The following is a 25,953-nucleotide window of genomic DNA, read 5'->3' as shown; positions in this document are numbered from 1 at the left end:
CGGGTCCTCCTCTCCCCCAGCCCCCACAGTGTGTCTGTGTCTCCCAGAGGTGGAGCAGCAGCCTGGGGCTTTCAGGTCCCTCAGGAAGGGTTGCTGGGAAGGAGAGCACAAGGCAGCCGCCAGGTGGAATCGCTAATTTACTGCACAGCAGCCTTTCCCCAACCTGCCCCAAGCTGAGGACGGCTCCTGCCCCATGCCTGTGCATAGCTGCACACAGACATAGACAGACGTGTTGACACGCTTAGAAATGCATATATATTCACGTGACACCAACCACACGGGCACACTCCCCTGTGGAGGCCCCTCCCCCCTTGTATGCACCCACACTCCCAGCTGTGCACGAACTAGACATGGGAACCCAGAGAGGTAGGGACACTCCCCTGCCCGCTGCCCTGGGCGTCCCTGAGGCCGCTGCTGGGCAGGTGGCCGGCTGATGAGAGTGCCCGGTGGGCTGGGCATCCTCCTGCCTGCCTGCCTGGAGCCCCCAGTGCCGCTTTCCTGGCCCTGGGTTTGGCTTGGCCTCCTGGCAGTGGCTCTGGGGGGCAGGTCTGGTTCCCCGTGGGCAGCCTGGAGAGCTTGCTGCAGCCACATCCCTCAGGATCAGAATAAGCTCCTGCTGGTTCGGGCGTGGGGCAGGGGGCGCTTGTGTGGCCTAACTCTTCAGCAGACTCTGGCCAGAGCTCCTGGAAGGATTGCGGGGCACAAGGCCAGCAGGGCCCCCCAGATGGTTGATATTCCTGCGGTCAGTGGGTAACTGCTCGGTTCCTGGGATCGTGGGGGGTGCCCCTGTGGCTGCCCCCAGCTGGGACCCCTGAGCTGTGTGGAGCCAGCGGCAGCCCCGAAGCACCATGAGAGCCAGGGCGTCAAGCAGCAGCTCCAGCAGCTCCAGCACAGAGAGGACCGAGGAGCCGAACCACAGGCTCCAGAGGCTGCCCATGGCTGACAGCAGCTGGGGCACCTGCAGGCATCAGGGGGCGGTGAGCAGGTGCCCACAGCTGGGCCCTGGGGGGTCTGGCCCGCCACTGCTCCAGCCCCTCCAAGGCCGTGGGTCCCTGGCTGGCTCACCGAATAAACTGGTGTCTCATCCACCCTACGGTAGTTGAGCTCCTGGTAGAAGATGTTCACCTTGGCCACGCTGCTCCTGCGGCAAGGCAGAGGCGTGAGGGGCTGGGCCCGGGCGCCCGCATGGCAGGGGTACTAAGGACAAGGTTGGCAGAGGGAGGGGCTGGGCCGTGTCCTCTGGAGGGGGCGTGCACCCACCTGAGGCCTGGGGTCTGGCCTAGGCTCCTGTGGCCATGCTTGCCCAGCGCCGCCAGGATCCAGTCCTGTGCACAGAAGGCTCACTGGGGCCACTGTTCCTCACAGCCCTCAGGGCGCTGTGGGGCAGGTGTTCAGAGTGGGGACCACAGGGGCACAGGCTGGTCTAGGGTGAGGCCTCTGGGACCTGGGAGACCCACCGGCTTGTCCATCCCTTACCCACCCCTTTAGGGCACTCACAGCTGACTTGGAGGAGGGCCACCTGGAGGTCCCAGCGGAGAGCTTGTAGGAAGACTCCCTGGAGAGACAGACCCCCCGGTACACTCCTGCTGGGGTGCTGTGGCGGCAGCCTCTGACCCCGAGCCCCCACACCAGCCACCCACCTGCAGGGCCTGGGGCAGCGTGAGCTACAGGGAAGCCGGTGGGTCCCCAGGTCCCTGGAGAGCCGGTAGAAGCAGTGACCTGTGGCGGTGCAGGGGGAGGTTGTCACAGATGAACCCGCTAGGATCGACCGGGGGGTGGTGGAGAGGTTTGCAGGTTGGCAAGGCCTGACCGCCCTCCCCACCAGTGGCCGGGTGGGGGACTCTCACCCCAGGCCGGGTGCCTCGCGGAGCTGCAGTACTCGGCCCCCGACGGCAGGGGGTAGAAGAAGTAGCCGCAGGAGCAGGTCTCCACCATCAGCTGCTGAAAGCAGGACACCAGGCAGGCCTGGGGAGACAGCAGGGGACGTGAGCTGCAGGTCCTGGAGGCGGTCATCCCTCCCCGGGTCCACAAAGGGCCTGCTTCACCTCCCTCTCGGCAGGGCACCCGCCCTCCCTGCCCTCCCCTTCACTCCCCTCGGCCACCCCTTCCCCAGGTGCCTCCCTTGCTGCCTCCCAACTCCCGGTCTCTGCCTTCTACGTCCCCTGGGCCTTCCCCTAAGCCTCCCCTGGCCTCCCTCTCCCAGGGCCAACCCAGGCTCCAGGTCTCCGTCCCCTGACCACCTTCTCTCCCGGCCTCCCTGCCCCTCCTGAGAAGCTCCTGTTCCACCGCCGCGGCCCCAGACTCGCCTGCAGGGTGTATGAGGCGTTGTAGAGCAGGGGCACGTCCACACCGTCTGCGCCCTCGCTGCAGTGGCTGTAGGGGTTCCCCAGCCGGCGTACTTCGTCCTAGGGTAGGGGGCATGCTTCAGCGCAGCTGGGGATGCCCTTCATCCCCCAGGGCTGGGGAGTGGGAGGGTTGGAGCCCCTCCTCTGCGCCGGCTCTCGGGAGCCCACCCACCTCTCGGATGCCGATGGTGGTTTCGGTCCCTGGCCGGATGCTGAAGCCCTGGTGCTCCAGGAAGGGCGTGTGGTCATGTCCATGAATCATGACCCTAGCGCCGGCCTCCGTGGACAGCAGAGGCAGGTGGTGCCGCTGCTCAGCCCTGAGGACCAGGCTGATCCCTGGGAGGGGAAGGGGGTGAGGCCAGGCTGGCCTGGATGTCGCCCGCCCCCCACTCGGCTGTGGGCTGGCACTCACCGCGGGTGACGCCCTGGTGCTGTGCAGCTGAGACGCCGTCGAAGGTGTAGCAGCTGCCGTACGTGGGGTGGTGGAACGTCCGGAAGTGCCTGGAACCGGGAACCACACTCACACCAGCACACCCCTTCGGCCCAGGACCCCATTGTGTGGAGCCCGAGGGACTACGGCCTGTCCTACCTCTGTGGGCAGCTGTTTGCCGCCAGCCGGACCCCAGGGGTGGTGCCCGTGCCTGCAGTCAGCTGCCCCGCCCCCCACTCACCGGGCCTGGCAGTCCTGGCCATCGAATTGGCAGGAGAGGACAAAGTGGCCTCTGTCGCTGCGGTGGCTGTCCTCGTGGGCGGTGGGCATCAGGGCCAAGACATTCACATAATGGAAGCAGTACCACTCACGGGCAGCTGTCACAGCCGACGTGGAGGCACGGCACAAGCAGTCCCCACCTGTGCTGTTGCACTGCGGGCCGTGGGGGGCCGGTCAGCACGGCCCTCTCAGCTGCCTACCCCCACTCAGAGATCTGCAGAGTGACAGTGTGCCCGGACCGTGCAGGGCTAGGGACACTCACCAGTCTGAAACCCACTTTATTCTGGCCACCGGGTCGGCTCAACCTTTGCAGGCGGACCCCGCGGTCCAGGTAGAAGGCAGGCTGTGGGAGCTGGTCAGCTGCAGAGAGGACGTCCCTGTTCTTGCTGAAGTTGAACTTGTAGAGAGACTGGATGTTCTCCTGGGCAAATTCATCGAGCACCTGCAGGTGGTGGCGGGCTGAGCGCGGCCTGGGCGGTGGGGGGGGGGGTGCGAGGTGAGTCAGAGCCCCCACGTCAGTCCCAAAGTATTGCTGGGGAGAGTAGGGTCGGCCCCCTTGGTGCTGATCCCAGAGACCAGCCTGGATACCCTAGAAGCACCCCCACCCCGTGTGGACTCCACCGGCCCCCTGGCTGGGCCCCAGCTCCTACCTGCTCCTCTGCCTCCTCACAGGAAATGTCGCCCTGCTCCCCACCCCTGAGCCCAGCTCCAGGCTGCCCTGCTGGAACGCTCCCTCCCCCCTCCCCTCACCCTTCCCGGACTGCCCAGGCCCTGGTGTCTGGTGGCTCAGATCACTCCAAGCTCCAGCTGGCTCTTCTTTGTCCCTGAACACACGGCCCGCCCCCCTGCCCACCCCACCCCACCCCCGCTGCTGCTGCCCAGAGCAGAGGTCTCAGGGTTCCCGACTGAGCAACTGGGCACAAGGGTGGCGCGAGGTGGGGTCCTCAGCGGCCTGGGCCTTGTGACCCGGTTGGCCTTCCGCGGTGACCACAGCCGGGGAGATGCCGCAGAGGTGGGAGTCGGCCCCCCTCACCTGTGCGGATTCATGTCGCACAGAGTGACGGCTGGGAAGAGCTTGGGCTCCGAGTGCACGGACACTGTGGCAACCACCGGGTAGCGCCAGTATTCGGCAAAGAGGAGCCCGAACTGCCAGTAGAGCACGCCCAGTGCGCCTGCCACCAGCAGCCCCCATGAGGCCGTCCTGACGCGGCTCTGGCTGGAGCAGACCAGGCGGATGGCGCCGTGGATGGTGGCGTTGGTGCAGAAGAAGGTGAGCAGCTCCCGGAAGGAGGTGTGCAGCTCCACCAGCCCCTCCCTCTGCCTGTCCTCCTGCAGGGCTGGCGGCGGCCGCTGGTCCTCGCAGACTGTCAGGGAACCACCGGCTGTGGCTGTGCAGGCCGTGGCTCCTCCCTGTGTCCGAGAAGCCGCCTTAGTGTGGCCCCAGTCTGTTGCCCGGCCCAACTCCAACTTGGGCCTCCTCACCTTGGGCTGGTAGGACTTCCACCTCTGTCCCTCGGTCACCAATGGCACCACCCAGCCCCCTGATGCTCCAAAGAGGCCCCATCAGCCCAAGGGGCCTTGCAGCCCCCTACCCCAATCCCCCACCTCGGGGCAGGGCACCGGGCAGCCTCCGCAGGCCTGTCTTTTTGCAGCCATAGTGGGGTCTGCTGGTGGGGACAGGGACAGCAGAGAACATGGGGTCCAAGCCCTCACTGGTCCTGTTTGCATGCAGTCCTGAGGTTGGTGGGGGGGTCCCTGTCACTGTCTACTCACATGGGGCAGGGGCCTGTAGAGAGGGGCAGGCCAGGTGACCTGCTTGGGGTGGGGACTGTATTGTGTCCTTGGGCCTTGAGCCAATGTTGAAGGTCTGGGGCCCCTACAAAGACAAGACTCTGCGCTTCAGTGGCCTCTACCCACTCTTAGTGGCCAGCTTGGCCATGCTTGTTTGGGACTGAAGGAACCGAGCTGCTCTGGCCATGTCTGGGCCAAAGGTTGGGCCTGAGGACTGTTCCGTGCTCTGGACCCCAGTGAGGGAGCATCTGCTGAGTTTGTCCCCAGGGAAATCCTATTTGTGAAACCAGGGCTTCAGGAAGAGTGGGTGGGGGCCGGTGGGCTAGCCCGTGGGGCGACCTGAGGGCCCTGCCCTGGAGAAGTAGGGCCACACCCAGGACCTCGAGACCCACAGACCCCCAGCACACAGGGACATGGGACCGTGATGAGGCCAGGCCTACTCTTCCCGAAAACCTGTGGAGTCACCGCGCAGGCCTCCGGGGGACTTCCCACACCGTCCGCCTCTTGGTCTGAATCACTAGGCCTCCCTGCACCCAGGGCAGAGCCTCCTGAGCTCTGGCCCCCTCCTGAGTCACCTGGGCAGGGGGTTGAGCAGGGAAGCCCCTGCTGCGTCTCAGCCAGCAGGTGCCCTGCCTGGTGGGCCTCAGCAGGTTGCTCCCCTGCGCTCTGGGAAACTGCGTGTCGGAGCAGGCCAGCTACCAGCGGCCTTCCTTCCCCGTTTCAAGTCTGTGGGCCTCCCCCACGTCCGGCCAGGAGTGGGTGCCAACATGGGGTCCTTACGCTGGCTCTCATGTTGCACAGAGCTCTGCCCATGTATGTTTGTCCCCCAGGATCACACTGGGTCTTCAGGGTGGGCCAGGATCCTCAGCTGCGTGTTGTAGGTTAGGCAGAAGGGGCTCCAGAAAGTTCTTTCTGACTCCAGCAACCATGTTTACCCTCCTCTAGACGTGTAGCCCAAAGCAGCCCCCTCCTGGCTCGGTGGGGGCTGGCAGGGGAGGAAGAGGGGACACCCTGGAGATGGGGACCTCGAGGACCCCTGAGAGCTTCCAGGGCTTCCTGAGACGGGGCAGGGTCCAGACACCTGGGATGGCCCCAGATGCACTGAGGGATCGGAGGTGCCCCAAGTCTGATGCAGCAGCAGCAGGGGTGCTTGGCCTCCTGTACACACACATGTGCACAAGTGTGTACATAGACACATACACCCGCCACACGTACCAAGCCCTCGGTTGGTGGGGACCGCATGACCCTCTTCTCTGCCCTCAGTGCCTGCATGTGCTCAGGGTGACATGTGAGACACAGCCCCCTCCCCTTCAGGTTCCAGAAGCCCCGAGGGATGACCTTTCCTCGCCCCCCACCATGGGAAAGGAAGCCCACGTCAGGGGGCTTCCCTGATGGTACCTGGGAGCCAGAGTCTCCTTCTGCAGGTGTCTCCATTCTCCGTGGCGTTGGCCCCAGTGATGGCAGCTCTAGGAGGTGACAAGACAGCGTGGGATGTGGCCCGACACTGGCCCGGCAGCCTCCTCTTTATAACAGGCTGGCGAGGCGTGGGAGATGGGAGGGGCCCATCTGCCAGGGCCAGGGCCGGACACACCCACTCCGGACCCGGAAGGGGAAGCCCCGAGGACAGGGATGGGGGTCTTTCCCCCGGTGAGCTTTTCTTGCACAGAGCCCTGGATGTGAGGTCTGGGGATGAGTGGCTCCTGGTTTCTACAGGGAGAGGAGAGGTCTGTGTTGGCCGCGACCCCCTTGCACGGCTCACCTGCCTCTCGCGGAGCAGACCCTCCTCTCCTCCAGCTCCCAAAGCTCAGATCTCTCAGGGGTCAGACACCTGCTCTTCTGGTGGCAGCAACCAACCCCCCCCCACACACACCCGCCGCGCCTCCCTTCTCTGTTTCCTGACAGGCCAGCAAGGGATCCCTGCCTTCCACTGCCTGCCCGGCTCACGTTGCTAGCACCGACCACGGGTGTCTGTGACCGAGGGACGCCAGGCAGGGACCTGCGCTCCCAGAACCCCGGTGTCTAGGGCCGGTCACCCAGCCACTGGGGCAGGCTCAAACTGTGGGACAACCCAGGCCCTGGGTGTGGAGGCGACACCTGGTGCCCTGCGGCACACGGTTCCCCTGCCCAGCAGACGCGAAGGCCACCACTGACCACACCGCACACTAAGACAACACACCACCCACGAAGATGACACACCACACGTCTTGGCCGCAGAGACACTAAGACCACACACCACACGCTAAGAACACACAGCACACTCAGGGGCCGGATCACGCTGGCATGGGGGTTGAAGTCCTGGGCCTCAGTGTGACCGGGTAAGGCTGGACGCTGTGCTGAGGGCAGGGTGCCCAGTGCCCCCCAGTCCCAGGGTGCCCCGCCACCTCTGGCCCCCGGGGTGGGGGGGTCCAACATGTCTCCAGGATGACCCAGAAACCTCACATCCCAATAACCAGAACCCTCAGCCTGGTCCCAGGTTTGGGGGTGTGTCTCAGGCCCTTCTGCCTGGCCCCCGCTCCCCCACAGAGGCAAGCTCTGGGTTCCTGACACCCCACCCCAAATCAGTGCGGAGGGCCTGGACTGGGGTGAGGAAGGGGGCCTCGCTTCCCATAGGCCCTGCTGGGAGGCCTTGGCTCGGAGGAGGGGTGAGGCTTTGGAAGGAGGTAGACGGCCCCTGCTGACGTCTGGGGGAAGGGCGTCATGCCTGCCTGGGGAAGAGCGGGGTGCGGGGGTGAGTCACGGCTCCGACACTTACCATGTGAACGTGCCCGGATTAATCAACCTCTCGGAGCCCATTTCCTCAAGTGCAACATGGGCCTTAGTTTCCTCTTCCTGCTCAAGGCTCAGGGGTGGGACCAGCCAACACCACTGGTGTGGATACCCCCTCCCCAAGCCCCCATCAGGCTCTCCAGACTCAGCACAGGCCCGGGGTGTCCCAGGCCCTCTTCTACAGAGCAGCTTTCCTTTGTGGGCTAGGTGATGTTACCGAGGGGATGGGGGACACACTGTCCTCGGGGAGGCCTCTAGGCAGAGAGGAAGGCCCTGGGGACTCTGGGTAATCAGAGCAGGAGTGACCTGTGGCTCAGGAGACTGAAGAAGGTTGCTTCCAGGAAGGAGGGTCCTGGAGACCCCGGTCTTGGGGGGCTCAAGTCTAGCCAGAGTCTCAGCCAGCCAAGGGCATCTTACAGGGAACAGGAGCCCCTACTTTCCTGTGGGAGAGGGAGCCCTGGCCAGGGACAGAGGCAAGCCTGTGATGATGACCTGTACCAGAGGGGCTCAAGGCAGAAGGCACAAACCCTCCTTCCCTCATCCTGGGGAAACAGCTTGAGACCGGCCCACGCATAAGGCGCCCGGGGGCAAGGATCGGTGACCAGTGTGGGGGGAGGAGGTCACCCCAGAGCCCACCTCTGGGAGGGCAGAGAGCACTCTGGCAGTCTCGCCAGGCCAAGAGACTGTATCCTCCCCTCCTGGTGCTTCCCCCCTCCTGCCTCCCCAGGCCTCCCCGGCCCCAGGAGGAGCAGGAGTGCAGGCTGGGAAGGACTGGGTGAGCCCAGCTCCTGCCGCAGGGGAGGCCCATGTGGTTACCCTCCAGAACCGTACTGAAGGGTGTGAGGACACCTCAGAGAAGGGACAGGCAGGTGGCCCCAGATCCTCCACCCCTCTCCCCAGAGGGAATGTAGGACAGCCGGCCCCCACGTACTGAGTATCACCCCCTCTGGGACTTTGAGGGATAGGCTTCACCGAGGCTGAGCTGAGGGAGCCCAGGCCGGGGCTGCCCCAGAGACTGTCGGCGCCTGCTGTCTCCTGGGGCTCCCCAGGCTCAGCTTACTCACCTGCAGGTACCCCTCTCCCTCGGGGGCAGCTTAGAGATGGTCCTGGGGCTTCTGGTGTGACCGAGGTGAAGTCCGAGCCCATGGATTCTACATGTGTGGTGGATTCCTGGTGGATGTGGGTTGGTGGGGGTCTGCAGACTGGCCCACCCGCTTCTGGGAGGGGGAGGGGCCTTCTTGGTGCAAATGGGGAACCTCCCCACCCCTTCAAACACTGACCACAGGGTTAAGCAGGTGCTCTAGGGAGCCCAGAGGGGCTCCCTGAGGTGCCTCCAGCCAGGCGGTGGGCAGGGGGGGATGCTCAGGGTCTGGCCAGGTGTCTCCCCCGGAAGGGTCGCGGTGTGTGAACACTTCCTGCCTGGTCACCTCCAGGCTGGCTCTTCAGGACCCCCTCTTGAGCCCTGGCCTGGGGAGGGCGTAGCAGCCCACAGGTAGGGGATGTTTTCTTCACTTTAACCCTTGTGGTTTCCTGGTAGCTCTTCCCACACAGAGCCATGGGACCCCCACCCAAGATGCTCAGGAGAGAGCACAGCCAGCCTCTTCCTATAGCAGGGCCATTGGCACAAGAGGCAGGGGCTGAAGTCTGGCAGAAAGGGCTAGCTCCTCCTTGTGCTCCAAAAGGGTGACTTTGGAGTTTGAGAGGGTCTCAGTTGTCATTTGCTGCCAGCCGAGCTGCCCACGCCTGTCTCAACTGCTGGGGCCATCAGCTCTATGGCCAGAGGGCTGGGCAGCTTGGGCCTTGGGAACCTGGAAGACAGCAAATGTGGTCGGAGTGAGGTCTTGGCAGGACCTGCTGGCCACATCTGTCTTCGGGAATTTCTCCCTTAGTTGTGACTCAGGGTGCTTGGTGATCAGGAGGGTGGGGGCTGATGCTGAGGGGCTCCGAGCTGAGTTTTCCCAACAAGGTGCTCCCACATAAGTCAGCACCCCCATTTTACACAGACAAACTGAGGCAAGAGAGGGCCTCTACCTGCCTCTGCCCCAACCGCACTCTGTCACAGCCTGTGCTCTGCAGGTGTGTGTGGGTGTGTGCCAGACACACCTGCGCTCGAACCCCAGCTGCCCCAGAGAGGCCTCCCTTACATAACTTGCCATGTGCTAAAAACAGCTGGTCTGCCCCTTGTGGGGATGGCGGACCCTGGAGGAGGCAGAGGAGTGAAGTCAGCATGCTGAGTGTGGCAGCAGGAGGCTGAGCTCTGGAAGCTGCCAGCCTCCCCAGAAGGCAGGCAGGCCGGGGACGGGTGATATGGTTGGAGGCAGAAGCAGGCCGGATTCCCACGGGTTGACTTGTCTGGCTGCAGATGGATGGAGGGACCATGAGCACTCCTTCCGGGTTCCACCCAAGGCCTGGGGTCAGATCTGCCGCAGCTACTCAGATCCTGCCGGAGATTTCCTGGGTGGGCCAGACTCGAGGGTCAGCATGGTGCCTGTCCTCCACCAGTTGCCACGGCTGGACCTGTTGGTGCCCAGTGTCCACTGTCATGGGCATGTGATCAGTTACCGCGTTGACTCGTGGCCCACGCCATGAGGCAGTCAGGGGCACAGTGCAGGGCTGGAGCCCCAGCTATGTCCCACAGAGCCATACAGTCCAACACAGCAATGACCTCTCCGGATGTGTCCGGGCTGATGGCCACCACCTGCCTCCTAGTTGATATGCAGCATTTCCCCTGACACAACCTATGGGGGGACACCTGAGGCCCGTACTTGGGCCTGTCCTGGATTTTCTCTCTAGGGAGGACGGGAGGCAGCTCCCGCTGGTTTGCTCAGCGCCCCCCCCCCCCCCGCCCACCCCACGTTCAGACTCCAACTTTCCTACCTCATGTGTCATCCTCATGTCCTGGCCCTTGGAACAGTATCCCCACCTGCCTGTTTCAGGCGTACTCCCATGCCGGGGTGGCCAGCTTCTCCCCACCTCCCCCACCCCCCGGCCAGGGAGGGGACCGTGGGAGCAGAAGGCAAGCCTCAGTGCAGTGTCCACTGTTGCATAATGACCCTATTCATGGGCTGGGTGGAAAATTCAGTTGGGGAAACAGTGGAACTATTTTTATGAGGCCGGCTCTCGCCATGGGCAGGGGCTGGACAGGCTTGCCCACGGCAGACCCCACCTGACACAGGTTCTCGCAGGGCTCCCCATCCCCGCGCCTCACTGGTGGCCGGGCAAGGAAGGCCAATCAGGACCTGACCCTCAGGTGCCAGAGCGGGTTCAGTCACTGATGGGGCCGCGGCACAGTAGTGCCTGGGGCGCTCTCCTGTTACACGACGGCGCGAGGACCGCGCCCCCCCAGGCCGGACTGGCCCCGTCCTTTGCAAGGGAGCCGACGGGAGGGTCGGGGTCCGAGTGAACTCAAAGCGGAGGGCAGGCCGGCACCTCGGGGGTCACCCTGTGCCTGGGCTTGTCTGTCTTCCCCAGAACCGCGCGCCCCGCTCTGGGGCGGCCCCGTCGGCCGGGCTTCTCGGGGAGGAAGACACCGTGCAGGGTGAGGGGGTCCAGGATCCCTGCGGCCGCTGACAACCCCTGGGGCCGCCCGCCGGACAGCATTACGGCGGAAGGATGCTTCCCAGAGCCCCGACCACCTGAGCAGACCACCTGAGAGGCCGCGCGTCCGAGCCGGTCCTGCGCCCCGGGCGGCCCAGCCTGCCCGTGCGCACGCGCCGACCCTCCGCCCGGGGGCTCCGCCCCACGAGGCCGCTCGCCAGTGCGCACGCGCAGACGTTCCCGGCCGCGCGGGGCGGGAGGTGGCGGCGAGACGCAGGCGACGTCCGCCGGGCCGGCTAGAGCGGCCGCCCCAGAGCGCGGCGCACCGGAACCGGAAGCGGGGAGGAGCCTCCCCCGCCCCGCGAACGGCCATCTTGCAGGCTGAGGCGGCGGCGGCGCTGCGGCGGTTCGGTGGCCTCCGTCCGGGCGCGGTGCGGCTCTCCGGCGCGGGCCACGCTCCTCCTTCCCTGCTCCGGCCTCGACCACGGCGAGCCTGAGCGCGGCGGCGGCCCACGCGCGGCGACGGGGAGAGGTGAGAGCGCGGCGCGGGCCCGAGCCGGGGCTTCGGCCGCGCGTCCGCCCCGCCGGCGCCGGCCCGCGCGGAGGCCACGGGGCCGTCGCCAGGCTGGTCCCCGCCCGGTCTGCCGCTCGAGGGGCCCCGGCCGGGAGCCTCCGTGCGCGGAACCGGAGGTCGGTTACGGCGGGGCGCCCGGGGCTCCGGGCCGGCTGCTCCTCGGCCAGCTTGGGGGTGTGGGTGGCCCCGCGGCTGGGCCGCTGCGGAAAGGCCTCCTGTCCGTGGCGCTCGCGGCACCCCCAGGACTGGCCGGCGCGGGTCTTGGTGTGTAAATGTCCCCGGGCATCGGGGTCGGGGTGGCCGCCCTCGAGCCCGCCGCCGCTTCCCCTGCACGGCCCGCAGGCGGTTTCGTGAGCCCCGGCAGGAGCGAGGGCGCTGGGGTCGTGGCTGTCGGGGCAGTGGCCGCGGGAGCGTGAGGCGCCGAGAGCCGGGCGGCTGCGGGGGGCCCCGGGCCGGTTCCTCCCGTGGGTCCGCCCGCTCGGCGCGCCTGCCGGTGACCTGCGGCCGCCCCGCGGCGGGCCGGTTCCTGCCGACAGCACCCGGCCGGCCCCGCTGCCCGGCCTCTCTCCGGGCCCGGCGTGGAGCAGCGGGAGCGGGAGGCCCCAGCCTCCCGGGCGGAGCGCTGGCAAGTGCGTGAGATGGAGCCCCGCGGCGGGAGGCCGGGCGCTCCGGGCGCTCCGTGCGCTCCGGCTGAGGCAGCCTCGGTGGGAAGGGGCGGAATCGGAAAACCGGCTGTGCCCGGAACCGGCAGTTCGGCCTCTGCCCCGTTCTGAAGGGCCGCCCTCGGGGGCAGCTCCCGGCCCAGGCCTGTGCAGGAGTGGCCGCACCCCAGGCTTCGCTCCGGCCTGTGGAGCCGTCCCGACCCGGACCCGGTGGAGAGAGCAGAAGCTTCCGTGACGGCCCTGGGCTTGGGTGTGGCGCGTGCCCAGCGGGTCATGCGGGCCAGAGGCGGGCCAAGGTCCGCGGCCACGGAGCAGAAGAGATGCGCGGGCAGAAGGCAGGCCCGGTTGGTGGGTGCTGGGCCCCCGGGGGCAGCGCGGACGGTCCCCTGTGACACCGGCTCAGGCTGCTGTTTTCCAGCCTCTGGGGGTGAAAATTTTTTATTCATGCCATTTTTTTTAAATGTCTTTCAGCGTAATGCACTTTGACGTGCCCCGTCTGTGGGGCTTGCACGGAACGTGAGACATGCTTCACGGTGTGTGTCCGTGCCGGAGGCTGCAGGGGCTGAGACCGCCGACTGAGGCACAGGAGGGGCCCGTCGGGAGCCGAGTAGTTGAGTCGTGAAGGTGACTGTGAGCCAGAATGAGGGACGTTGGTGACTGGCCAGGCTGGACCCATCTGTTTTGCGTGGCTGCCCAGTGGCCTTCATCAAGCATCCGGCCTGGCCACGGGATGAAGTCCAAACACAGTGGCATTTGAGTAACCCCGAGAATTGTTTCATGTGTGGCAGAGTGCCGACTTCACGTGAACATTCGCAAGCCGCGGCGGCTCGGTGCCGTCCGTGACCACCTGTGGGGCCCAAGTGAGCCACCGGGCCTGCGTGGCTGGGCCCGGAGCGGGGGGCCGTGCTGTGCGGGCAGGCGACCCTTCCCAGGCTGCTCCGTAGCTTTGTCCTGCTGGGGGTTCACCGGCATCTCTGCTGGGGCCTGGCAGGAACCTGTGTGGTGCGGAGCCAGGCTGCGGGAGGCTGGGTGGAGCCGTCTCGGGAGATCGGGGAGGCTTTTCAGGGGCTTCACTTCTGAACTAGGCCAGGGAGGGCCTGAGTGAACTTTCTGCCCACAGATCGGGCGAGGGCGAGGAAGGGACTTGGGGAACTAGGGGGCATAGCTGGGGCTTCTCTGTCAAGGGCTGGGCAAGCAGGGGGAGGCGCTCCGGTTTACTGGCTTGGCTCTGGGGGAATCGTGAAGTGCTGTGGTCAGAGCTGGGGGTGGAGGAAAAGTTGATCTGACCGAAGGATACAGGCCGGACTGAAATGGGGTGAGTCTGGAAGGTGGAGGCCAGTTGGGAGGCTGTTGCGGCGGTTCATGGGAACAGTCACGAGACCCTGCATTAGGGCGGGTGCGGTGGGGACAGGAGGAGGAGGGGGACAGAGACCCTGAAGTTTAGGGGCCCCAAGAAGTGCCGTGGGCAGGGGTGTGTGGAGGATTGCTCCGCGCTCCTTGGGGTGCAGAGCGAGCGCACGGAGCCCTGGCTGTCGTGGAGGGGCTGAGTGCTCCGAGGGGAGTTCGGCCTGCAAAGGGGCAGGAGTCTGTGGACCTCTGACCCGACGGAGCTGTCGCTGGGGAAATGAGCGCACAGAGGTCCTGATGAAGAAGATGAGGAGGGCCGGCACCGTCGTGGGAGGGGGGTGCAGTGACTTCAGGCCTGTACAGGCCAGAGGTCAGGGTGACGATCCTAAGCACTGATGTCCGGTGCTGTGGCAGGTGGCCTGAGATTGCTGACTGGCCGTGTCAGTGTCACGGAGGAGAGCACGGCCGGTGTGGCTCCAGTTTGCCACCACTGTCGCCGGGAGGCTCCTCCTCTCCATTCCTGCGCACCCCTGCGTGTCCTCTGGCTCTATCGCATTTTAGACCGGCAGCTTTCACGCTTTATTTTTAGCAGCAGAACTTTTTTGCCGTCTTACGGGAAGCTCCAGCGTTTTACAGTTCAAGTTGGAGCTGCTCTGACGTCTGTGAGGGTGGGGGGCTCTGTCTTCTCCCGCCGTCCCTCCCTTCTGTCTCTGAGCATGGCTGAATTGTCCCGGGGCCCCCTAAGCCCGGTCATGCCTCTTCTCTTGAACGGTGGCTGTGACGTCGCTCCTGGTCCTCAGCTGTCCGTGCTGTCCTGTCCCTGCCATCCCGTCTCAGCGGCCCCATTTGACCTTCACTGAACAGTTCAAGTGATTTTTTTTTTTTAAGGTTTTATTTATTTGAGAAGCGTGCGAGAGCGGTGGTGGGGGCTTGCAGAGGGGAGAAGCTGACTCCCTGGGAGCAGGAGCTCGATGCAGGACTCAGTCCCGGCACCCTGGGGTAATGCAGGCCTTGAGCTGAAGGCAGACGCTTAACCGACTGAGCCACCCGGGTGCCCCATGTCCAAGTGATAGAACAGAAAATTTGATCTTCCTTTAGGCTTGGACCTAAAAACTTCGTGATGCGCTGCCTAGCCACCTGGCCTTGCCTCCCTGCCCAGCCTTGTCAGTCTCCATTTACTGCCCCGTGGCTCCCTACAGAGTGGCCCAGGGCTCTTCCCTGGACCCGTGACGCTGCCCGTGTCCCTGTAGCTTCTCTCTGGAGGGCATGTGTGTCCCTATCTCTCTCCTGTTTCAGAGGTCCCTTCTCGGCTCTCCTGTTCCTCCCGTGCACTTTTGACCAGTGGTAGATGTGTTGGAAAATGCCTGACAACAGGCTCTCAGTGGGGGCTGGTTTGGGGTGCATCCTGATTCCCACAGTATGAACGTTTGGCTAGCACCGAGTTGGCGAGAACTGCTCAGTCACTCAGGAGCCCTGCCCAGGCTGGCTTCCGCACACCTCTACTGAGGACCCTTTAAATCAGATAGTTTTCTTCCCGTTTTGGTTCTTTGATGACAGGAGTGAGGCTTTGGGTTTCTCTTTTTTCCCCTTAATCTTTGCATCTGATGTTACATAAACGAAGGTTGTGGCGGGGCAGATGGAAAAGGAGACTCTGCCGGTCCTGCAGGCGTCTGAGTGGGTGAGCAAGTCAGGACAGCCCGCAGCCCGGCTTCTGGGTGGCTGGGATTAACTTGGCTTGCTGCTGGGCTGCGGAGACCGGAGCAAAGGGGGCACTGCTGAAGCCGTCTGGATGAGGAGGGCAGGGGTGCGCCCTTTCCTTTGTGAGCAGAAGTGTTTGTTTTCCGCAGATGAGCAGCAACAGCAATAAAAGAGCTCCAACAACAGCGACCCAGCGGCTGAAACAGGACTATCTTCGGATTAAGAAGGACCCGGTGCCTTACATCTGTGCGGAGCCCCTCCCTTCCAACATTCTTGAATGGTAAGGCTCTGGACTGCCACTCTCCTCACACTGACTGTCACCTGGGTTCTCTGCCGGCTTGCCTGGGTGGCTTTCGTGCTTCGCCATGGCACTGGGCAAGGTGCATCTGCACCTTTTATAGATGTGAGCAGACAGAGGCCTGCGGATGTGTCCTGGTTGTCTTCGTGATAGGTGGCAGCTGGCCTGCAATGGGGTCTTCCTTCACCACTGCACTCTGGGGCTGGAGAGAGAGTTCTGGAGAGCACTGTTTGGTGGGGTGGGGGCGGTTGGGGGTGCTGGTTTGTGGGATCCACAGCAGAGGTTGGAGTGTATCGGTCTCACAGGTGTTGGTGGAGAAGCTACATTTCTAGACTCTTCTTCTCTGCTCTTTGCTTGTTGGTGCTGTGAAGTGGCCTGTCCTGCCTTGGAGAGTTTGTGACAAAGGGTCAGGTGTCCTGATACCTCCGCACCTGGCACTGGCCTGGGAAGCCATTGGGCTGATGAGACGGGCTCCGTACCTCATGGACACTTGTTTCGTAGTGACTCTTTGGCTGTGTTCAGGTGTGGCCTTGGGAACCTACCTGCTTCTCCAGACACGCTGCCCTTACCAGGGGCGTTGCTGATTTTGTGGGAAGTCAAGTGTAGGGTCCAAGTAGTAAGCATTTTCTGTTTGGAGAGTATTTCTTTTTTAAAATCTTACTTGTTTATTTGAGAGAGAGCGTGCGTACGTGCCAGTGGGAAGAGTGGAGAGGGAAGGAGTCCTGAGCAGGCTGTCCATTGAGCCCGAAGCCTGATGGTGTCACTAGGTCCCACAACCCTGAGCTCATGACTTGAGCTGAGACCAAGAGTCCGATGGTTAGCTGAGCTGCCGAGGCACCCCTGCTTGAAAGGGATTTTGTGTTTTGATCTCAGAAAGTGTCTCCGAGGGGCACTTGAATGGCTCAGCTGGTTAAGCTGGCTAGTCTCAGCTCAGGTCTGGATCTCAGGGTTAAAAATTCGTTGCAGCGTGGAGCCCATTTAAAAAAAAAAAAAGGAAGTATTTTTTAAGTTTCTTGAATCCAGAGGAAACAATCGAACAGAGTTAAAAAGAAATCCTTTTCCGACTGGGCAGGTAGTTTCAGGGTTCTGGATCTGCCTTCCTCAGCTTAGAAGGGCTCTGAGAGGTGAGGGGAAGGCTCTCCGGGTGAGGGGGCTCGTGTGGGTGAGGCTTCAGGCTCACAGCAGCGCTCTCCCCGCCCCCAGGCCTCAAAAACCACGTGGCGCCTCTTACAGAGTCGGCCCACAGAGGGACGGGTTCCATGGCCGTTGCAGGGATGTCCTCTTTGTTTGGGGAGCCTCTTCTGGCCCGTGAGTTCAGGTCCCCGGGCTCAGCCACTCACGAGGAAGAGCTGCTGCTAGGGTTTCTTACAGAGAACAAATGAGCAAAGTCGGCACTTGGAAAAGGCACCGGAGGCAGAATCCGTAGGAGGCCAAGGACAAGCTTGCCATCCCCGTGGGCTCTCACAGACTTGCTGTGGCAACACATTTGAGGTTCTGTCCACCAGGGAAGCCTGTTGAGATCCAGGGCTTGGGATTTCCAGGGGGAGTAGGTCATGTAGGCACCTCTGCCTGGCACCTCCCAGTGTTCCAGACTCCCAGCCGGAAGGCAGGCTTCCTTTTGGCATGGATCCTATTTTTAGCCCAGATCATTTAGTTGGGGTGCTGAGACCTTCTTCCCACTCCAGAATCCAGTTCCCAGAGCTGGCCGAGGATAGCCATGTCAGGACCGCTGGTTGGGCTCTCCTGCCCAGCCCTGGGCGTCCTTGCTCTGCTGCTCAGGGTGCTGGGTTCCCCACACGTGCTCGTTGCCCCTGCCCTGTGTTCTTGCACGGGGCGCCAGGCTTGGGTAGTGACAGAGTACGGCCGTGTTCCTGGGTGGCTCACGTGCTTAGCTCTCAGGGTTGTTCCTGGTCAGCGAACACCGATGACTGTTCCGGGAGTAAAACGTATCCGTGAGCAGATAGCAGGTGTTGTGCGGCCCACGGCGTTAATGTGGTCTTTGTGGGAAGAGGGGGTCTGTGACGGGATGGTAATGGAAGTGTTAGCCGTCGTGTGTGGTCGTGCGCTTCCGGTTGGTTCTGCGCTCTCCTTTGTTCTTGTCTGTTTTGTCTGAGAACCCTGACGTCCAAACAGCTCTTGACCTACAGCTGCAGCTCTGTGTTTGTGTGGGAGAGTGCGGTCTGTGCGTGTGGCTGCTTTTGGTCTGAGGCCTGTGGGCCCAGCCTGGGCTTGGGCTCTGTGCGGGGACTTCAGTGACGGTTGTGGGCTGTGCCTGTTCCTCCTGCTACAGGACAGCTGCTCTGAGGTCGTGTGTAGTTCTCCCAGAACAGGAACAGCCACACTGGGAGACGCCCAGCCAACTCCTATCACCAGCTGTCCCCTGCTTGGCCTGCTTCACAATATTTGGGTGCACAAGTTTCCCTGGAAATGCAAGTTTCCAGGTACACCTCAAGAATGAATGTGAAGTTATGGTTGGAAACCTTTTCACTTGGCTGTAACTGTTAGAGAGGAGTTCTTCCTTGCATACTGTAGACACAGAAGTATTTTGTGGAAAACTCACAAGATAGAGCTTTCAAGGTTCTGTTACAAAGTGACTAAAGTGTCTGCAGTACAAATTCATCTACCGATTGTGAGTATCAGGTTTCTCGGGACCCTACGAAGCCCAGCCTTGGAGTGACTCCAGGTTTGGAGAAGGTGCCATCCCGGAGCCCACTGATTTTCTTCTCTCCCTCAGGCACTATGTGGTCCGAGGCCCAGAGATGACTCCGTATGAAGGTAAGTCTGATCTGATTTGAGAGGAACAACAGGCCGTTTTACCTCCCCCTGCCCCTTAGGATTTTATTTATTTATTTGACAGAGAGAGAGACAGCGAGAGAGGGAACACACGCGGGGGAGTGGGAGAGGGAGAAGCAGGCTTCCTGCTGAGCGGGGACCCCAATGTGGGGCTCGATCCCAGGACCCAGGGATCATGACCTGAGCGGAAGGCAGATGCTTAATGACTGAGCTCCCCAGGTGCCCCACTGTTACCATCTGAATAGACTTCACCTGTCAGACACTCGGTATTTGTGAATCACGCCCTATTTTGGATGTGCACGAGTGAGATTGGACTTCCTTGGACTCCATCCCAGCGTTTCTCCAGGTCCAAGAAGTGTTTGGTTTTTTGCCGTTGTGTTTGGTCTTTGAAAGCTGTCTGTAAGGGTCGGGGTTTACCCGGCCTCTCCCATCAGTGGGATCAGAGCTAGAAGACAGACCTGGTGAGCAGGACAGCATGGCCAGCTTCTCCTGGGGTTTGGTCAGACCAGCGTGAATATTGTCCGAGGGAGGAAAGGTGTAATTATGGAGCTCTCACTCTGCTGAGCCCTCTAAGCCCAGTTTTGGGCCCCTTTGTGGATGGGACACTGAGGCTTAGGGTCTGCTCTGGGTCAGCCGGGCACCTCTGCTCTCCTACTTGCTGCTGAGGCTGATCCATTGATGCCACCCAGGGTTGTCTGGTGTCATTTACAAAGTAGACCTGGGATTAGTCAGTGCGTCGGGGGCCACAGGGAGCCTGGCACCAACCTTGGTTTAGGCCGCGGGAGAGATGGGCCATGGCAGGGCAAGCCCAGGGCAGAGCTGTGGCTGGGTGGGCAGCACCTTCAGCTCTCTAGCCACTGGGTCCTTGCTTCAGGCAACATCTACATCCATATGGGATGTAGATCTTGCATAAGATTTCAGTAGAAAAGAGTCTGGCCACTGGAGGTTTGGCGCGTGTGTCCCCAGCCTTACGGGGGAGTCCCTGGCACCGGCACGTGTGTCCTGGGGGGGCAGAAGCCGTCTACAGGGTGGGGGGGGGGTTCACAGTGTCATGGTGAGGCCTGCCCAAATGACCAGCAGCAGCGCGTGGCCTTGGTGGGCTTGCAGGGGGCGTCTAGAAATGCAGCAAAAGATGGGCTTCAGGCCGTCTGGACAGATCACGTTAGAATGGTTGTTAAACGTGTGTTTCTAAAAATTTATTTATGTATGTGTGTATTTGACGGATAGAGATCACAAGCAGGCAGAGTCAGGCAGGGAGAGGGGCCGAGCAGAGAGCCCGATGCCGGGCTCGATCCCAGGACCCTGGGATCATGACCCGAGCCAAAGGCAGAGGCTTTAACCCACTGAGCCACCCCGGCGCCCCTAAACATGTGTTTCTAACACACTAGGAGTGAATGTGTTTTCTCTCTGCCAAGGGGCATTGTGCCTGATTTTTAAGGTGGTTTTTTTTTTTTTTTTTGTAGTTTTATTATTTTCCGAATAAGTAGTGATGTTTATTAATTTTGTGTCCAAGCCTGTTGCTGGTGGAAGTGAGCCTGGATGGGAGTGGAGGCAGCGGGGAGAGGAGAGGGCACCCCCCGGGTGAAGGCATGCAGGGCGGGGACGCCAGGAGACCCCCTGATCCCCAGGCCCTGGCCAGCAGGGGGTCTCCTGTCTCTGTGCAGAAGGAGGCGCCCTCTTTCCAGACCCAGCGCTGTCACCAGTGCTTCCTTGTGTCTAGTACTCCCCTGAGTGTTCGCCTGCTGGCTCTGGCCCTCGGGCTGCCGGCAAGATGCCCTTCAGATCCAGAGCTTGTCCTGCCGCTTCTCCTCCCCCTTCCTTCCTCCTCCTCCCTCCCCTGCTCTGCCTCCTCTCCCTGCTCTGCCCTCCTCCGCGTCTGTCCCTGTCCCTGCCGCCCATCCCCTCAGCTCAGGGCTACACTCGACAGCTTAAGGCCTGCCCTGTGCTTGCTGCTCTTTTGGTTAATAAGGGACCCCTGTGAACTGCCAGTCCAGGGGACAGACCTCAGGCCTCAGTGCCTGGGGTTCTGTGGACTCCAGTGGTGCGGATGCTGGCTTCCTCCTCACTTGCTTCTGCTCTGACTTCTGGATGTCCTGACCCTTCCTTCCCGGCCTCTCGCGCTCCTCTCCCTGTCCATGTCTGCTCGGCTCGGCACTGGCTGGCCTCGGGACTCCACGACTGTGCTTGCCCTGGCGAACCCCAGGCCTACCGACCCTCGCAGCTCAGAAGCCGCCTCCCGCTAGCGCGGGTGCCGCGGAGAGTTCTCCCTGAAGCCATCTGTAGATCTTACACGATCCCGGCAGAGTTGTGACGAAGGTGTTCTGTAGGCACACACAAACTTGACCTGCGCGTTTTGTTCTAAAGCGGAAAGGCAGAGGGTCGGGAGTAGCTAGAGCAGGAGCGAGCCGGAGGAGTCGCTCTGCTTCATCTTCAGACTGTGCAGCCTCAGCGAGCCGACCGGAGGGAAGGGTGGGGGTGCGGGTCCCTGGGACAGAGCAGAGAACCCAAGAACGGGCGGCACATTTGTGGCCAGTGGGTTTTTTCTCTTTTTCCACTTAGTTGCAACAGCAGTTGGGTGGAGGAAGGTGGCGGCGTGCTGCGCGCTCTCCGCGGCGCCTCTGAGGGCCACAGCGCTCTCCGCAGTTTCTGTCCCCAGCGCTCGGCCGAGGCTGTGCTGCTCATGCCGTCCCCTGTGGACGCTGCGAGTGAAGGATGTGGGAGCTGCCGGCCTGGCACTGCTCCCATGCGCTGCCTGAGGGCTTGACCTCTGGGCGAGGCTCTGTCCTGCCGGCCCTGCTTTGCCTCTTCCCCTCTCACACCGAGCCCTCCGGGCCCCTCAGCACAGACCCACCGGCGCTCGCCTCCTGGCCTCCTGTGTGCGGAGCACACCTCCACGCCGAGAGGCGGAGGCCCGAGGGCTTCGGCGGCCCCTCACGCGCCGCCTGCCTGTATGTTGCGACCTGCCGTTTGCTTCTGCAGTTTGCTCCCTGTGTGGTAGCCTCTCTGCCCGGCTCCTGCCCGGAGCGCTCCCCTCGGTGGAAGGTCTTCACCTGGCTTTCCTCCAGTGCACGACGGAGGTACGGGTGCGGGGCTGGCGCAGGTACTGAGGGTCCCATCTTCCCGGCAGCTGTACGCTTGTGCCGCGAGCCAGTCTTCCCAGCACCTCCCGGGGAGCTGAGCCTCAGACGTGCCCGACTCTTCTGCTTCCTCTTAGGAAAAGCCGCTGTGTGTATCACTTGGCTGTTGTCCAGTTTGGCGTTTCCTAGTAATTTTGAGTGAGTGTGCCCTGAGTGCCATTTATGGTGTTGGTTTCTCAGCAGTGGACTTGTCTGCTCGCGGGGTCGGCCTTACAAGGGACACTGGCTGATGCCATCCCTCCGCCACCGGCAGAGGCTGGCGTGGAAGACAGCACTCATGCGAGGGGCCAGGGCCCTGGTGGGCAGGGCCTACCCAGGAGTGGCCTTGGAGCAGAGATGTGTGGCTCTTTGGGACTAGCGTGCCCCAGTCCTTGAGGTGGGACCACACCCAGGGTGCTGGGCACAGCGGGGATCCCAGGTGGAGGTCATGCAGCAGCCTCCGTGCGCGCGCACACCACCAGGTCTGCTGTCAGCGTGCGTCACTTAGCCTGCTGCGCTGGGCCCAGGGCTCTGCATTTCCAGCAAGCTCCCAGGTGCGGCCCTGAGAGGAGGGGGTGAGGCCTCCGGTAGGCTGGGGCAGTGGGTCTGGGAGCTGAGGGGGTGGGGTGAAGGCCGTGAGGCTAGCAGGGTCCCCCAGAGTGTCGGTCTGGATCAGTTGGAAGGTGTGGCCAACAGGATTCGCTGTTGGAGTCGGTGTGGAATGGCCGCTGGGCCGGGGGCAGGGGGGCAGGTCTGGCCGTGGGTCTTCCCAGAGCTTAATCTGCACGCTGAAGAGGTTGGCACTACTCTTTGAGGAGAAGAGCCAGATTCTGTCTCAGACTCCTCTGAACAGTGTGGCCTGGATGTTCGGGCCATGGGTCTGGAGTGTGGGAGGATCCCCAGAGGCCCGTGTGGAGGTGCTGGCAGGACACGGACGATCGCATCCTCATGTCACAGGAGACGTGACACCCCAGAAGGCAGAGTGGTCAGGGAGGGCACCAAAGGAGCCAGTGGGTTGCGCTTAGGGGGTGGAGTGAGAATGGGGGAGCCAGGCCAGGGCGGGACTCGAGGTGGGAGGGGAAGTCTGGGGGGTCTCGAGGTTTGGGGGATCGCGGTGGGAGCAGGGGCCTCACCAGGGTGGCCTTGGGCGTAGCTGTCTGGGGGTTTTCCAGAAAGGAGAGTGAGCGATTGGCAGGAGTTGGAGGGGTGGTGGCCAGAGTTTCGTGTTTCTACGGTGGGAGGAATGATGGCAGTTGTGTTTATTGCCGGGTGTAGCTTAGGGGAGGAGGAGAGATGGGGGGCACAGGAGGGAGGGGTGACCTCTGCTGTCATGCTGGGAAGGGCGGCAGGAGGGGGCCGCTGAGGAGCCCAGTACAACTTCTCTTCTGGTGCCGTGCTCTGGGTGAGAGGTGGGCATAGGAGGGCTGTGCAGGGTTTGTGTGGTGGTCGTATGGGCAAGGCTGCTCCTGAGTTTCGGTCATGAGCCCCTCCTTTGGAGTGAGACCTCCAGCAAGACCCTTGTGTTCCCGGGGCGGTCCGCTGGTGGGCACAGAGATGGGGCAGAGCGGCTGGGCTGGGCTGGGAGGCCGCGGGCAGTGATGCCAGCCTCGGGGCTGGCATGGGGCTGGGTGTGAGCCGTGTGTCCCCGCAGGAGCTGCACTGTGAACCATGACAGGCTCTTTCTGTTTTGATACAGGTGGCTACTATCATGGAAAACTAGTTTTTCCCAGAGAATTTCCCTTTAAACCTCCTAGTATTTATATGATCACGCCCAATGGAAGATTTAAGTGCAATACCAGGTAAGGCATTCCTGCTTCTCCAATATGGAGTGAGGTCAGGGTTGGGGGGGAGCTCTGTTGAGTGGGTCCCTGTTTCGCAGGCTGTGTCTTTCCATCACGGATTTCCACCCAGACACGTGGAACCCGGCCTGGTCCGTCTCCACCATCCTGACGGGGCTCCTGAGCTTCATGGTGGAGAAGGGCCCCACCCTGGGCAGCATAGAGACGTCGGACTTCACGGTGAGGGGTGGAGGGCGCGGTCACGTGTCGGGGGCTCCCCAGACACTGTGCGGAGACTCCCTGCTCTGGGGCTCCTTGTTCTCCTCCGCGGTGGGAAGAACAGGCCAAGCTTCCTCAGGGGCCTGGGGGTGGGGGGCAGAAGGGGCGGCTGTGCAGCCCCGGCCATGGATAGCAAGGTATCGAGTCCTTGTTACCTGGTTTTTGTTTTTCCGCTTTTAAAATTTATTTATTTATTTATTTGTTTGTTAAAAATATTTTACTTATTTATTGGACAGACGGAGATCACAAGCAGGCAGAGGCAGGCGGGGGTGGGGGGTGGAAGCAGGCTCCCCGCTGAGCAGAGAGCCCGACGTGGGGCTCGATCCCAGGACCCTGGGATCATGACCTGAGCCGAAGGCAGAGGCGTCACCCACTGAGCCACCCAGGCGCCCCTATTTTTCTCTCGTCTAAGTAGGAGTTAAAGTTATTAGTTGATGATAATGGAAAGATGCATGCATTTTCATAAGACGGAGTTAGTTTATTCTGAAGACCGAGTTTATTGGGTGCTTTCAACCACAAGAAGACCGTAGCTTTTGAGGATGAAATAAAATTTGAAAAAATTGAAATTAATTTAGAATTTGAAAGAATCGAAATTAGTCTTTGGGCTGATATTTCCGTTCTCTTTCTTCTTAGAAAAGACAACTGGCTGCACAAAGTTTAGCATTTAATTTGAAAGACAAAGTCTTTTGTGAATTATTCCCTGAAGTCGTGGAGGTAAGGGCCAGGCCGGCTCCATTTGCTCCCCCTTGTCAGGAGCACTTCATGTCCCAGTCTTCCCCAGAGAAGACCGTGCTGCTCTGGGTCCCTGGGCCGCACGTGGACTGCGGGGACAGCACCGGTTCCCACGTGCGCCTGTAGGAGCTAATAGGTGGGGTACAGCCCTGCCCCTCTCCTCAGGGTGCCCAGGGAGCTGGGGGCTTGCATGGGGTGGGGTTGGAGCTGGGAGGGCCAGGGAAAGGGAAGGACGTCAGGACGTGGAGCTCCTCAGGTGGGCTGCTGAGCCGCAGGGAGGGCCCTTGGCCAGGAGGGGCAGGGTGAGCCGCATTAAGGGTGAAGTCCCGGTGATCCTGTGTCGCTTGGACTGACTCAGTCTAGGCCCTGCGAGGTGCAGGCTTGGCGACTTTGACAAGTCCCTGGACCCCCTCTTCTGTAAACAGGTTAGCAGCAGCCCCCACCTCCGGGGGTGGGTGTCAGGCTTGAGCACGTGGGGCCGGCAACCGCAGGCCCCACAGGTCTTCCACCCATGGGTGGATCTTAGAATGATCCCTAGTTCTAAAGGAATTTGTTTGTTTGTTCAGAACAACCCTTGTTTTTTTCTGTTTTTATCTTAGGAAATCAAACAAAAACAGAAAGCCCAAGATGAACTCAGTAGCCGACCCCAGACTCTCCCCTTACCAGATGTGGTTCCAGATGGGGAAACACACCATGGTCAGAACGGGCTTCAGCTCCTCAATGGGCACGCGCCAGGGGCTGGGCCACACCTCGCGGGGCTCCAGCAGGCCAACCGGCACCACGGACTCCTGGGCGGTGCCCTGGCGAACTTGTTTGTTATAGTTGGGTTTGCGGCTTTTGCCTACACGGTCAAGTACGTGCTGAGAAGCATAGCGCAGGAGTGAGCCACGTGCCACGGCTGGCAGAAGTGGTCAAAAACGAGGGACACTGGGCCCGAGCGTGCCACGGGCTGGCTGAACGTGCCGCCAAGCGCGGGGTGGACCTGCCTGACTCCTGGGGTAGCTTTTTAAAACCTTGAAAAGGAAAACAGAAACCAAAGTGTGTCATTGAGATTTAGAGGAGATGCAAGATTCTCAGCTCCCTGTCCTCACTCTGGGGTCTGTTGGGGACCATGGAGCTTGGGTGCCGAGGAGGAGGGGCCTCATGCTTTGGTTTTATAGCTTATCTCCTGTATCGTCTTTTGGACCTGTTTTAGTAAACCTGTTTTTCATTTTATTAGGTTTGGTCACTTAAAAATACAAAACTCGATTATCAAATACTCTGCGTGCATTCTTGGTCCAGTGGAGCCCTGGCTCACCAGGCAGGAGCAGTTCCCACAGCTGCGCCCGGCTGGCAGGGGCAGGGGGCCTGGCCGTGGGGCCTAGGGGCTGGCCAGGGGCAGCCACAGATGGGGGCCAGGAGATGTGGGGCTTTGGGCCTCAGCATTTGAAATGTGTTTGTGTTCGTTGGAAAGAAGCCGTCCTTCTTCGCAGAGTGGGTTCTTCGTTTTGGTGAAGTTGAAATTCAGCGTCCACTTGCTTTCTGACCA

At 61.9% G+C, this 25,953-nt stretch overlaps 2 protein-coding genes across 8 annotated transcripts; one reads left to right on the top strand and one right to left on the bottom strand.

Annotated features, from left to right (window-relative positions):
• Positions 1 to 232: 232 nt before the first annotated feature.
• SCNN1D (sodium channel epithelial 1 subunit delta) lies at positions 233 to 11,340 on the bottom strand. 5 transcript variants are annotated; one of them, XM_059136249.1, is made up of 15 exons: positions 11,260 to 11,340; positions 8,676 to 9,419; positions 6,244 to 6,311; positions 4,088 to 4,464; positions 3,317 to 3,524; positions 3,017 to 3,207; positions 2,758 to 2,846; positions 2,518 to 2,681; positions 2,307 to 2,405; positions 1,848 to 1,965; positions 1,641 to 1,719; positions 1,498 to 1,555; positions 1,261 to 1,325; positions 1,066 to 1,141; positions 233 to 958 (listed from the first exon to the last, which is right to left on the bottom strand). In XM_059136249.1, exons 2-15 carry the CDS (start codon positions 8,755 to 8,757, stop codon positions 653 to 655), a joined length of 1,980 nt encoding a protein of 659 aa, XP_058992232.1. In that variant the 5' UTR covers positions 8,758 to 9,419; positions 11,260 to 11,340; the 3' UTR covers positions 233 to 652. The 5 variants fall into 5 exon arrangements, with proteins under 5 accessions (XP_058992232.1, XP_058992234.1, XP_058992233.1 ...); XM_059136251.1 differs by having other exon boundaries at positions 6,244 to 6,552; positions 7,598 to 10,128; positions 10,489 to 11,320; XM_059136250.1 differs by having other exon boundaries at positions 6,244 to 6,552; positions 8,676 to 10,128; positions 10,489 to 11,320.
• A 161-nt stretch (positions 11,341 to 11,501) lies between these two features.
• UBE2J2 (ubiquitin conjugating enzyme E2 J2) lies at positions 11,502 to 25,681 on the top strand. Of its 3 annotated transcripts, none has more exons than XM_059136239.1 (8): positions 11,502 to 11,680; positions 12,856 to 12,917; positions 15,579 to 15,709; positions 18,462 to 18,502; positions 23,333 to 23,435; positions 23,516 to 23,654; positions 24,327 to 24,407; positions 25,025 to 25,681. In XM_059136239.1, the coding sequence occupies exons 3-8, from the start codon at positions 15,579 to 15,581 to the stop codon at positions 25,307 to 25,309; spliced, it is 780 nt and encodes a 259-aa protein (XP_058992222.1). In that variant the 5' UTR covers positions 11,502 to 11,680; positions 12,856 to 12,917; the 3' UTR covers positions 25,310 to 25,681. The 3 variants fall into 3 exon arrangements, with proteins under 3 accessions (XP_058992222.1, XP_058992220.1, XP_058992221.1); XM_059136237.1 differs by having other exon boundaries at positions 11,503 to 11,680; positions 12,856 to 13,008; XM_059136238.1 differs by lacking the exon at positions 12,856 to 12,917 and having other exon boundaries at positions 11,503 to 11,680.
• Positions 25,682 to 25,953: the final 272 nt, after the last annotated feature.

This window comes from Mustela lutreola, chromosome 10 (genome assembly GCF_030435805.1).
Source record: "Mustela lutreola isolate mMusLut2 chromosome 10, mMusLut2.pri, whole genome shotgun sequence".
In the NCBI taxonomy this organism is placed as follows: domain Eukaryota; kingdom Metazoa; phylum Chordata; class Mammalia; order Carnivora; family Mustelidae; genus Mustela; species Mustela lutreola.
This window is presented reverse-complemented; position numbering and strand designations above follow the sequence as displayed.